At 46.0% G+C, this 13,283-nt stretch overlaps 1 protein-coding gene across 1 annotated transcript in view; it reads right to left on the bottom strand.

The window, feature by feature from the left end:
• The window catches only part of ISCU (iron-sulfur cluster assembly enzyme), a 106,350-nt gene extending 93,318 nt beyond the window's left edge, over positions 1–13,032 (bottom strand). Inside the window, exon 1 of the mRNA XM_085636100.1 lies at positions 12,742–13,032. Coding sequence (XP_085492226.1) covers positions 12,742–12,846 — 105 coding nt within the window. The 5' untranslated portion in view covers positions 12,847–13,032. The remainder of the gene's footprint in view (positions 1–12,741) is intronic.
• Positions 13,033–13,283: the final 251 nt, after the last annotated feature.

Below are 13,283 nucleotides of genomic sequence, written 5' to 3'. Positions count from 1 at the left end.
AACCCAGATCTTTACATACTTGCAAATATGCCAGACCCTTGACCAACACAAAGGCTCTGAGCAATGTCCCTGAATACAGCCCGCTAGAGGTCACAATCCTAATGGGTCCACTAGGCAAGGGAGGCATATCTAGAATCCACAAACTTTTTGTGAACACCCTGACACTTTGACATTACTAGCAAGCTGAGAGGAATGGTTGGGACAGCTGGAAAACCCCGATTGGAGAGATGCATGCATGTCCTCTAGGACTCTAGTTATTTCCTCCAGACACTGCTTTATCCAACTAAAATATCTCCACCGAACGTTTCTTAAACCAGAGACTGATGAGCAAAAAAAGCTGAGTCACTTTCCTGCTATAGACGTCCCAAACCATACACTTCTTTCATGCAAATCTGGAAACGCGCTTAAATCAGATGAAACTGGGGTATTTGCGACCTTGTGACAGGTTTTGGGGATACTGATTGAACTTACTTCTCAAGTGGCATTGTTGGGCATCATTGAGGATAGCTAAGATACCATAGAAGATTGTTCCCTGGTGGGGATTGGGGCAATAATCGCTAAGAGAGACCTTGTTAAAACCTGGAAGTCTCCATCCCAGCCCTCTACGACAAGTTGGAGCAATGCGGTGAAGTGACATGCCAAACCAGAGGAACCCATCTATATATCTAGGGGCTGTACAATACCAAAAGATATGGGGGGGGGGGAATGAACGGCTAGCATATTGTGGGCTGAGCTAGGCTTTTAAAGAATGTATGTGGGTAATATGGCTTGCTCTTTAAAGGCTATTTAGTCTGATGGTTGTTTCTGTAATGTTGTGGTACATGAACAAACTAATGCAATTGTGGTTATAAAAAAAAAATTATATTCATTCTAAGGCACATCATAGATCCATGACCTTGAAAAGGAACTCTCGCTTTCCCCTCATTCCCCTATAAGGTCCAGAACTCCTGTGACTTGCAACAGCCTAATAATGTACAGCAAGTGGAACTTTATCCCATATCTTATCAAAAACATATCCTTATTGCCTGCTTTGTGAACTTCAAGAAAACATTTAATGGGGCATGCAGAAACCACTTTTGAAGTTACATAAATGATGAACCAGTCTACCTGCTTAAAAGCCATCATGCTACTTTGCAAGGACACATGGGTCCAAGTTAAATTGTGCCCAGTCAACATCAGTTCACCCAGGTTGCACACAAATCATAACTAAGGCTCCCGGTTTTTCGTTTAAACGGATTTTTACATATAAATACAGACTAAAGGTTTTTTTCTGTATTTATATATAAAAACGGGAAAATACTAAAACAAAACCAATACGGCGAGGGCATGGGAAGCGTTGGTAGTGGAGCTCCAGGGGCTGATGTCTGAGGTGGAAGAAGAGGGGAGCGCTTCGGATCGGCGTGAGGCGAGGGGAACTGGGGACTGAGTTAGGCAGGAGATGAGAGCGGTCCCCTGACTAAGGCCAGAGGCCTGGCTACGAGGGACGATTTGCTTACTATAGAGGAGGTGAGCAACTGTAATTGAATTCCAGGGTTGGGGGGCACATCGAGGGTGAACTGGGGGACAAGGGCACACTGACATAGGGGTGGGGGGGGGGGGGGGACGAGTTGGGATTGGGAGGGGAGCTGATCTTCCGACACGAGGGAACCCGTGCTGTAATGAACAGTTGTTATTGATTTGGAAACTAATAAAAATGTTTCAACAAAAAAAAAAAATACTAACAAAACCAATGCTCCTCCTGCCTCTGTGCTCCTCTGTAAAATCCGAGTCGGAGGTGCACAGGGGTGTCCAAAATAAAGGGGAAACTGCTGCCCTGAAACTGCTCGAGATGGGGGGACTGGGAGCACCGTGTCTGCAGAGACACTCCATCACCCCCTCACAGCAATAGTTCATGCAAGATAATTGTTGGAGCAGTGCAAGCAGCAGATTTCCATTAAGAGGTGTGAAAACACCCCACGACATCTGCTGCAACTCCAGCAACCTTTTGTTTTTTAGGTCGCACGTGTGGGGGGGATATAGGGCACAACTGGAATTGGGAGTATTTTGCCACAAATCGGAGTGGGCCGGTGAGAAGGGTGGGTTGCTTAATGAATGGCAGGACGTTTTTTGAAAGAGGTGGCCGTGGGTGTAGTCGATGTGATCTAAACTGTAGCTAGGGAGGGGTACTGCATTTAAACGTAAGAAAGGAGGATCACGTGTAAACGTTGGCCTGGGGACATAGGCGAAGTGTCGTGGCACATAGGAACTAGAGGCAGGGAAGAGCAAAGTTAGGTCATCGCCATTTGACGCAGAGATTGGGAGCTAGAGCTGCAAGGGGTGATGTGTCAAGAGAGAAAAATCCACAGGGGTTTACATATGCCGTAGGAAAGAGATTCTTAGGAACTGTGATGTGCACTGGGAGCAATTTGCAAAATATGTTTTGGGAAATATGCACTGTTGTGCTAAATAATTGGAGAGTTGTGCAAGGTGAATATGACACGAGAGCGAGCACTAACAGCAGTGATAGGTGGGGGGGTCGTTCAGAGACAGCAATTTGCACCTTGAGGGAGGATGGAGGGGCTGGAATGGGAGAAAGCTGCAGGCGGTGTTGTGCTCAGTGGAGGAGTGAGACATGCTTGCTGGTATGTGGGCAGAGAGAGAACTGCAAGTATGAGGTGACTTGGGGACATCTGCTGGCTAGAACGTCCCCGGAGGCTGGGTTTGTTGCAAGCAATGATATGTTTAGGGAGAGATAGGTGCAGTGGGTGAAGTGCAATGGGAGAGAAAGCTCCAGGGAGTGTTGTTCCAAAAGTGAAACAGCTGCAGAGGAAGTGAGGTGCCATGGAGACAGAAGCCCAGAAGAGATGTGGACGCATCCATGAGATACAATTCTGCAAGGGTGATGTGCTTTGCATGAGACCTCCAGGGGTGAGACAACCTAGGAGCGAGATCTGAATGGTGCGAGTTGCGCATGCGCTAGAAACGCAGGAGGCAAGGTGTGACCTGGGAGAGAGCTGCAAGCGTTGGTGCTCTCTAAGAAAGCTCTGAGCTTGGAGATGCATCCTTAGTGGAAGAAACATCTGTAGGCTGTGACATACCCCAGATAGATACCCAAAAGTAGTGGGATGTACCTTAAGAGAGACACGGCTGCAGAAAAGGAGTGATGCCCTTAGAAAAAGTTGTTAAGCAGATCTGTGCCAGGAAAGATAGCTAAATGGCTGGTGATCCTTGAGAGGTGCATGGCTGATTTGCCTTGTGACAGGTGCAGTGGTAATGTATCGTGGGAGACAGTTTTATTGTATTATGTACACAGAGGGAGAGAATTGCCCGATATATATTTGGAACTGCAAAAGAGAGTTGTAAAAGTTAGAATATGCTTTGAAAAAGACATCTGCACGGAGCATACCCAGTGTTTGAAATGGAAAAATAGAAGTGCAGGTACTCTGCAACAGAGTACCTGCTTGTTTCTGAGAAGTGCTGGTACTATCCAATCATAACTAAAATTTAAGAAGTGCAGGTACTCTCCTTCAAAATAAAAAAAGTTCTGGTATTCAGTACCAGCCCATTTAAAGCACTGAGCATACCCCTGTAAATAACACATTGGGCTGCCTTCTCCGTGAATACTGTTTTACAGTAGTGGCATCAAAAGTGGAGGAGTCTTTACTTCCACTGTGAATGCTCCCTTGTGTCTGGCTATTAGCCACAGTGGGGCAGTCTAGTGTGATATATTGGGGGGGGTTGTAGGTGGTGTAATAAAAAAAAAAAACAATAAAAGACAGTACCATTTACAATAAAAAAAACACACGTACAAATGCAATAGATTTCACAATTACAACAAAGTGAGCTATTGCCATTTTTCATTACACCATTTGATTAATGCTTCACGAAGGGAAAAAAAAAATAATAATGACATTTACAATGCCAATAGCTCAAAATAATGTCATTGCGAGATCTATTGCATTGTAAATGCTTGTGGAGAAGTGTGGCTCAATGGTTAGAGCGGCAGATCTTGATGCAGAGCACTGGTCCGGGACCAGGGTCCGATTCCCGCCGCGGCAGGGTCTCGGGCTATAAATTCCTCGGACCGGATATTCTCGCCTCAGTGCCTATTCTAATCATGGGTCCCACGCTGCAACTCTGGGCAATAGCTTGCTTAATCTCCACAACGGCCCCAACAGCGCTGGGATGACTGGCTTCACCATGGGGGTCCCCAGGAGTGGACACTTCACATGGAAAGCCAGGAAGGGTTCCTTCAGCGGTACGAGTACAGCGCTGAGATACCCCCAGGGGTGATTCGGCGCTATACAAGTACATACACATTTACACATTTGTTGTATGGGAGGGTGAAGGAGGTGGAGGCAGGGCACGGGGGCAGAAATGCCTCCAACAACTATTAGCTGAATCTCTCAGTGACTATGCACGCTGTTGGGCAGTGAGGCGAGAAAGTCAGTTAGCATGACTTCATTTTTCCATTTAATGTTTAAGTGCTACTTAAATAAAAATAAAAACAAGAACAGAAATGACTGTTGCACCACCTAAGCTCTACATTTTCTCCATAGTGTCCATGTGTAAGGAAGTGGGTTTCTGTTGCAGTAACCCCCCCCCCCCCCCACTTTCTGCATAATAACTGATGCACTTTTCCTTGTTGTGCCCTGGGCTCCTGCCAATCAGGTGACCAGGGCCTGTGTTCCTTCCCTAAAAACTGCCTAACAGCCAAAACCCAATTGGCATCTCTAGTCACATGTCAGCCCCTGGTAAATGGTACCCTAGGTACCCAGGGCCTTGTGACCAGAGAAGGTCCCTAAGGGCAGCAGCACTTATTGTGCCACCCTTCGAGGCCCTGTACCCTGACACACACACACACACACACACACTGCCTTTGAAGGCTGAGTGTCTTGGTGCAGAACAAAAAAAGTCGACATGGCACACATCCCTGTGTGCCATGCCCACAACACATCGCCCTGGCATACCTCAGTCACCCCTCTAGTTGTGTGCCCTATGTCAGTGGTGTGGGCACAGGTGCATGAGCCCTATGCTCCTACGGTACCCAGGTCCACTCCTGGGCACTAAGTGCAGTGCTGCCATTAAGAATATATGGTGCTGGGAGGCCGTCAACACGAACTCCACAGCACCATGATGGCTACACTGCAGACTGAGAAGTTTGGTATCAAGCTTCCCAGCACAGTAAACCCACACTGATGCCAGTGTGGGATTTACTGTAAGATGCACAACAGAGGGCATCTTAGAGATGCCCCCTGAACCTAACCTACAATCCACATCTTCGTCTGAGGGCCTGCCTAGGCTGCCACACAGCAGACATGTTGCTGGACCCCTGGGTAGAGAGCCATCTGCTCTCCTGTGCCTGCAACAATGCACATCCTGGGTGAGGTGCTACATCTCCTCCCCCAGGATGGGCAGGGGAAGCTTCAAAGGCATTCCGCCTTTGTGAGCTTCTCCAGGCCACTTGCTGTACTCAGCAACTGGCCCCTACCGGTTCTGATCCCCACTCTGGCGGGAAGACTGGCCAGAAACCCCAAGGCAGGAAAGGGGGTGTGCCAGCCTCTGCCATCCCTACCCCTCAGGTGGGGGGAGGCGAGGTGAAGCACATCTCGGGCTCTCGCCATCTTGAAGATGGGAAGCCCTGCCCAATCAGGACTAGGCTACTGCCCCCCCTCCCACAGGACAGTGGCAGGATAGGGGGTGTACCCACCCCAGGGCAGGGACCCATTGGTCCCTGCCCTTTACCTACCTGTAACACCCCTAAATCTAGTATTTAGGGGCACCCTGAACCTTCCTTCCGGAGATCCAGATTCCAAAACAGCAAAGAAGATCAAGAAGAAAGAAGACCTGCTGTGCAGCTGCTAACAAGAGGAAGACACCAACTACTTTGGCCCCAGCCCTACCGGCCTGTCGACCCTCAAACCTGCTAAGTCCCGGCATCCCCCGTGGCCAGCAACCTCACTAACCCCGGAGGACCTGGCTACCTTGTGACTAAGCAACTGGGACTCCCACAAGCCGTGGCACTGCTCAAAGCAAGTAACTGACCCCTGGCATCAGCCAGGAACCGCGAACCCTGCACCCAAGCCTGGCCTGGAGTGGACAAAGACCCCCGAGGACGTCCCCCCGGCCACTGTGACCCCAAATCCTGCACCCAAGGACCCACCTCGATGTTCCCGACGACGCCTGCAGCCTCGAAACCAGGGACCCCCCCCCCCCCCCAACCGCGATCAACAGAGGATAAGATTTCCCAACACCAAAAGGCACCCCAGCGCCCTGTGGCCCCCTGTGCCCAACTCCTGGGGTAACTACCTATCCTCCAAATACCCAACTTACCTCTCGAAGTGGTGGTCGCACCTGAAGAATCTTCGCCCCGAGCTTGAAGCCTTTGTTCGTTCTTGAGCTTTTCCATTGCAATCCATTGAGAGCCAGACTGCTCAAAAGCACCCTGCACCCAGCCGCCCGAGTGGCCCTGGCAGTGCAACTTCTACTCCTACCTACTTCCCCATTTGCCCTGAGCAAGTGACCAGGAGCCCAGCTCCCACAGCTGCGTGGCCTGCTGGTCAGCAGCCACCAACCAAGGGCCCACTGCCTTCCATAGGATACCATTGGGCCTAACTCACTCTGCTGCCCGTGCCGCTGAGGGTGTAACAACTGTACTTACCTGACCCTGGGAGACCCCCGAGTCTATGCCCAGCACCCTAACTCTGCCAGTCAAGTTTACCCAAAAGCCGATAACTCACTTTTCTTCCATAGGGTAAGATAGAAGAATGTTCAAGTGAAACCAGCCTAAGTGTGGAGTTTCTAAACTTTAAAATATTCACCTAAAATCAAACGAGTAACGAAAACGGAAATACTCACCTGCTATTAGGAGAGATCCCAGTGCTGGATCTTGGTGCCCAGCACTGACCCTGAAAAGTAATTACAAGCATACTTACCGCTAACTCAATTTTCTCCTATAGGAAACCATTGACTGTTTTTCTGTGAAATTTCTTCTAAGTGTCTATTTTTGCAAACTACAAATATTCTTTAAAAATCGTACCAACTGTGAAAACGTAATTACTTACCTGTTTTAGATAGATGTCCCAGTACTGAACCTAGGGGCCCAGCACTGGATTATAAAAGTAATGAGAACATACTTTACCGGTAACTTGAACTTTCTCCCATAGGAAGCCATTGCCTGCTTTTCTGTGAAATTTCTTCTAAGTGTCTATTTTACAAACGTACAAATATTCGTTAAAAACCGTCTGTATAACCTAAACGCATCCTATCAACTGCTTACAGGTGGTATACTAGTGCTGGATCCAGGATCCAAAACTGAACCAGAAAAAGTAACCATAACCCCACTTACCTGCTAAGTGAATTTCCTCCCGTAGGATAACATTGGTAATTTGATTAGCAAAAGTTTCTAAGTGTCAACTTCTAAAATACCAAAACATTGCTTAAAAATCACAACAGTAACTAAAATGTATTTGCTCACTTGTTTCCAAGAACTGTCCCAGGACTGAATCTTGGTTCCACTCCTGGAGTTAGAAAAGTAATCAATTGCATTTAACTTAAAATTCCCCATTGAGCTCAATGTATTATTGTGTTTGAAATTATGTTGCCTATTGCAACAAACTAACAACTGCATTCAAAAGTCAATTGCCTATTGCAAAGTATTTAACTAAAGCATCTCATTCTGCGAAAGTATTTTGATACCTATTGTTGGTTCTAAAATAAAAATCATATTTTAATATGCAAACCGTTGGCCTAGAGTTCAGTTCTTGAGTGTGTGAGACCATTTGCTGACTCAGTGTGTACAACAAATGCTTTATACTGCCTTACTGCTCGACCAAAGCGGTACAAAAGAGGGTGGTGATGGACAGAGCATCAGAACCAATCAAACACTCACACCCAGTCAACAGATCTGGGTTTGATCCATCACCGTTCTTTAGCCCACTGTGCCACCCCAGTTCAGACATGGCCATATGCAAATCAGTCTGACCCTGTGCCTCATGGGAACAGTCCAGCCCGAACTGCCAAGCCATGCCTTCCCTGGACCGGAAACAAGCTTCCTAGGACCGGTTTCTGGCATTTCAGCCGTCTTCAGCCAGGCTTGCTTGAATCCAGTGGCAAAGTGAGCAAGGGACTCACGTCTGAGCATACCCTGCCAACTTAGGGCGAACAAAGCGGTACAAAAGGGGGTGGTGATGGACGGAGCATCAGAACCAATCAAACACTCACACCCAGTCAACAGATCTGGGTTTGATCCATCACCGTTCTTTAGCCCACTGTGCCACCCCAGTTCAGACATGGCCATATGCAAATCAGTCTGACCCTGTGCCTCATGGGAACAGTCCAGCCCGAACTGCCAAGCCATGCCTTCCCTGGACCGGAAACAAGCTTCCTAGGACCGGTTACTGCTTTGTTCGCCACAAGTTGGCAGGGTATGCTCAGACGTGAGTCCCTTGCTCACTTTGCCACTGGATTCAAGCAAGCCTGGCTGAAGACGGCCGAAATGCCAGAAACCGGTCCTAGGAAGCTTGTTTCCGGTCCAGGGAAGGCATGGCTTGGCAGTTCGGGCTGGACTGTTCCCATGAGGCACAGGGTCAGACTGATTTGCATATGGTCATGTCTGAACTGGGGTGGCACAGTGGGCTAAAGAACGGTGATGGATCAAACCCAGATCTGTTGACTGGGTGTGAGTATTTGATTGGTTCTGATGCTCCGTCCATTACCACCCCCTTTTGTACTGCTTACTGCTCGACCAAGCTACCACTTTAGAGAGTAAGGTTATATCTAACTTTAGCCTCTGCCAAACCTCTGGGGACTGTGGACTCTGTACACACTGTACCTATTTGGGAACAGTATATACAAAGCCACTTTCTCACACCATATCAAAGCACTATTCTGTACAGATGAAGATGCAGGATTCTTTAGATATTTTGGCGATTTACAATGCCTTGTGGGGTAGGTCGTCTTCTAATGCACACTAAGAATGATCTGATATTCTTCGAGCAGACACTCTCTGATGGCTGATTAAATGTGAGTAAAAGAGATAGTAATGCGTTGACATTTTGCAAGACAACTGCGCAAATGAGACCTACTCAAAATCACTAATTCACGCATCTTTTCTTAGAGGACAGGGAAGAAATGTGCTCCCAATATGTAAAGTGCACTTAGCATGGGCTCCAATTTATATATAAAAAAAATACACAGCTATAACAGCCTAGTGCAAGTGTGCATGCCAACTTAAATAAATGTTTAAAAATACTAGCTTTAGCATTTTTTTCTTGCGTCAAAAATAAATGTGGATACAGACGGAAATGTGGAAAAAAAAAAATACCATAAAACCAGGAGCCCTAATCATAACCTAAAACAAAGCTCTCTCACATCGCTCTTATTTAGTTTATATACAGTTGATTTAGGGGTATCTAACTTCTATACTATATAACACTTCAATACAGTGCTACAGTATGCTTACGACACTACTTTTCAGGATTTAACTGCCACCAGTCTACAAAGGGAGATTAATGTATTGAATGATTTGAAAATGACTAACAAACCAGTCCGTAATCCCAGCAAAAACTGAAAGTAATGTTTGGTAGATAAACTGTAAAGTGGAAATGTTGGCAGCTTAAAAGGATCCTCATTTGGCTCGAAACCTCTTAACTATCTTGGATTATAGTAAGAAAATCCGGGTAGCGTAAAGTATCACGTTTCAAAATCAAGGCACAGAGGCTCCGGGCTCATTTTTTGGTATACGTAGAGTATAGAGGCAGCTCTGTAGTCAACACCACTGTAAGTGCTTAAAAGTTACCAAAGCTACATTTTTACCAACTCTGGAGTTATGAAGAAAAATAGTTTCCAGGTACATTGGCAATGCAGTTGTAATGTTTTCTGTGCTTGTTATTTAGAACAGCATTTTTACTTCCAAGTTCTACTGAACCTTCTCAAATCAGATTAAAATTTAGGCTGCTTTGTCAACTGTTAACCAAAGGCCCAAGGCTTCAAATTTTGCTTGAGAGCAAGAGAAGTCCCTAGTTTATCACACGTCTAATATGGGAAATCATCCAGGTTTTGATCCGTCAGAATTGTCGAAAGGCATGGGGGTCCCATTTAGCTAACTCGCTAAAATCTCTGTGCTTGCAGAAAATTAAGCTGAACAGGAATTGTTAAAATGTACTGTCAAGCAAACTTTACATGCATGCTCACATTCCCATGGCATTCTTCACATCTTGAATTCAGATTAGAACCGCTAAGGTTTACTGCAGAGATAGTTCAGCCTTAAGTTAATGGCTACAGACTTGGCCAGGGATACCCAAAGTACCGCCCAGGAGCCGCATGCGGCCCTCCTGACCTTCAATTGCAGCCCCCTGCTGAACAGCAGCACCAGGCTGTAGTTCAATTGATGGAGCAGAAACATTCAGAAAGCTATGAACCAAATGTGCATACTTTCTTTACACGTTAACTAAAGTAACAGTAAAGAAGAATGCATCATAGACAACTAATCTTTAGGAACACTTATAGTGTTAAAGACATCTTGCACTAAAAATGTAAGAACACGATAAAATCTCGGCAAACACAAAAAAGTGTAATTTATTAACATGCACAAGCGTTTTACCGTAGTAAGTCAGATCACTGCATCGAGAGGCATTAATTAGCAATGATAGTTTTCAAACATGATCTTGGAAACAATAATGCCGCCTCTATTCTGCTAATGCCATCAGTGAACCAAGAGATAAGTCACTTGTCAGGTGCACCTTGTGTTTAGCCTTGGTTGTTAAATAATTGGAACATTACAATTTATTAAATAAAACACAGGAGAAGGTTTGTACAGCACACATCCTGAACTCATATTTTAAGGGGCTCTCATATGCGGTGATAAGAAAATAGGGGGCAAAGTGAAATTAACTAATTGCCTCGTATTATACAATTTCGTCAAGTGGGGAAGCCAGGACTGACCGCAAGTTTTATGGATTCACATTTTGCAATTCATCCACCAGATGAGTCTCGCTTTCCCTCTCACGTTTTATATTAGTAGTTAATGTTTTTACTTTAATTCTTGGTGCATGAGAATAGAGCCTTGGTGGCAGACATGCTTGGCGACCCCCTACGCCCTTCATCACCTAGACCAGTGGTTCCCAAACTGTGCGCTGTGGCTCCCTGGGGAGCCGTCAAACCTAGCCAGGGGAGCCAAGCACCAAGCACTTTAATGCATTTAATGTAGAAGGGTCTGTTGGCTTCAGTTAAACTAATTAGACTTAAACGCATGATGCCGATGATTTGTAAGTGACATGCCTAAAGCTGTAAACGTAGTGCTTAATTGATGGCATGCCGATGGAGATGACCTCCATATTTCACTGGATCCCCATGTTCCAACACTCCCAACGTAAGCGAGAGATGCCTGATTTATTTTATTACACTTGTTAATAGTTTCGTTTTTTTTCCAAAAGCATTTTACACCAATGCAAGTGATCAGAAAAGTAAAATTGTCCTGTCTATTAAACACACTAAGTATTATTAAGTATTGACATTTGTGCTTGAACCATAGGTACTTCCAGTACACACACATTTCAAGACAGGCCTGCTCTCTCCTTGAGCACAGGGAAGTAAAACACCATATACGACATAATGCCAACATTTGGAAGCAAGAGAGAGCGACGTTTAAAAAAATTAATCAGAGGAATTGATTTGGAGGCAATTTTAGGGAGGAGACAGCAAAAATAAAGCTGTATGTGGTTTAAAAAATTGTGAGTCATCCTGCTGAGACAGGTGTGTTGGCACGTATGACATGGGTAGAAATAGAAGTGCATGCAAATATTCTTGAAGCGCAGAAACGTTTTGGCAATGGGGCCTACATGCATAGGGGTGCTATCTAGCACTGTAAGTGGGATAAAAAAGTTTGAGAGGTACTCTAAAAAAGGCATTGGCAAAGCAGTGTAACTAGGAATATTTTATTAGTGACGCCACCTTAGTAATGCGAAACACCCTGCGTATATGATTATAATACCTTCACCAGCTTCATCCCAATTATTTTCAGGGAGAAAAAGGCAAATACTCCTGAGGCCGGGCTTACATCCCCCCCAACCGCCCAAAAAAGTAACAGTGGGGAGCCACGGACAATGGCCAGTGGGTCAAGGGAACCACGGGTTGAAAAAGTTTGGGAACCACTGACCTAGACCATCTCATTGCTGGCATCGGTGCAGCCCTTTGGCATGCCACTGAGTATTTTGAGGCCCCTGAGGAAATGGATGCGGGTCCCCAGGGACTACGCTGACCAATAAAATAGTGCAATTTACGAACCCGGAGTCATTTATATAACCGGTGTTAAAGCAGGCGTTTTGTGAAACGAATAACTTACCGTAACGAGCCAAAGAACGATTTTATAACTATAATATATATTAAGCAAGGACGTAAGTGGGCGGCCTAGAGAAGAAGGTCTACGATATACTCAACAGCTCGAAGCCTCATAGAAACTAAGTTTTAAATGGTCGGCGCAAACACTTAACAACTACGGCTCCTACAGACTGCAATGGAAGCCACTCCGCCCACCTAACGGCAAGCCGAAAGGAAAGGCTCAGGTGATACCCGTGTGGTGTCTTTCCAGAGTCAACACCGCTGTGTTGTAACTTGTAACTTTATGAACATCCTGCGACAAACACGGGAGTTTCCAGAGCTGGACATGCGCCACAACCTCCCTGTCAAGGGCAACACGGGAATAAGAAGCCAACGCTCCAAATTGAAGTTTCCTTGAGCAATTTATTCCCAATACAGTAATACCTTCTTGTGGTAAGCCGCGGAAGGGGCCCAGACGTCGGGAGCTGAGAACCTCCGTAGCAGCACACGAGAGAGAGCAGGAACACCAGCAGTTAGAGACGCAGACATCTTCTTTCTAGAGGTTGCTGCAACGAGGATAATCACGTGATGAGATCACATACGCACAAACACAACAAGCAACGACGTATTGCGTCACTTCCGCTTTTGGCTAAAACATAACGTGGGGGGTGTTTAGCGCGAGAGACCCTGAATATAAGGTGAACGTGTGCGATCTTTGCTACTCGCGTGTACAGTGGAACGCGGAATTCCTGGATTTTTTTTCAACGTTTCCACAAACTGGTTAATAGCCGTGCCGCTCTTCTTACTCACACACAGTACGACTACACTGACGACGACAGTCTTTAAGTATTCTTATAGGGTGTAGTGTGAAATCTATGATAATGCGCTTCGATATGGCATTACACCCCCACACGAATGCAATACTACTACCCAGTGGGGATCTTTAAAGGGTTCGTACATTAGACGAGGAAAAGAAGCTGTGGTGC

This window comes from Triturus cristatus, chromosome 11, assembly GCF_964204655.1.
Source record: "Triturus cristatus chromosome 11, aTriCri1.1, whole genome shotgun sequence".
Lineage (NCBI taxonomy): Eukaryota > Metazoa > Chordata > Amphibia > Caudata > Salamandridae > Triturus > Triturus cristatus.
The sequence above is the reverse complement of the archived record's forward strand: the minus strand, read 5'-3'. Positions and strand labels throughout refer to the sequence as shown.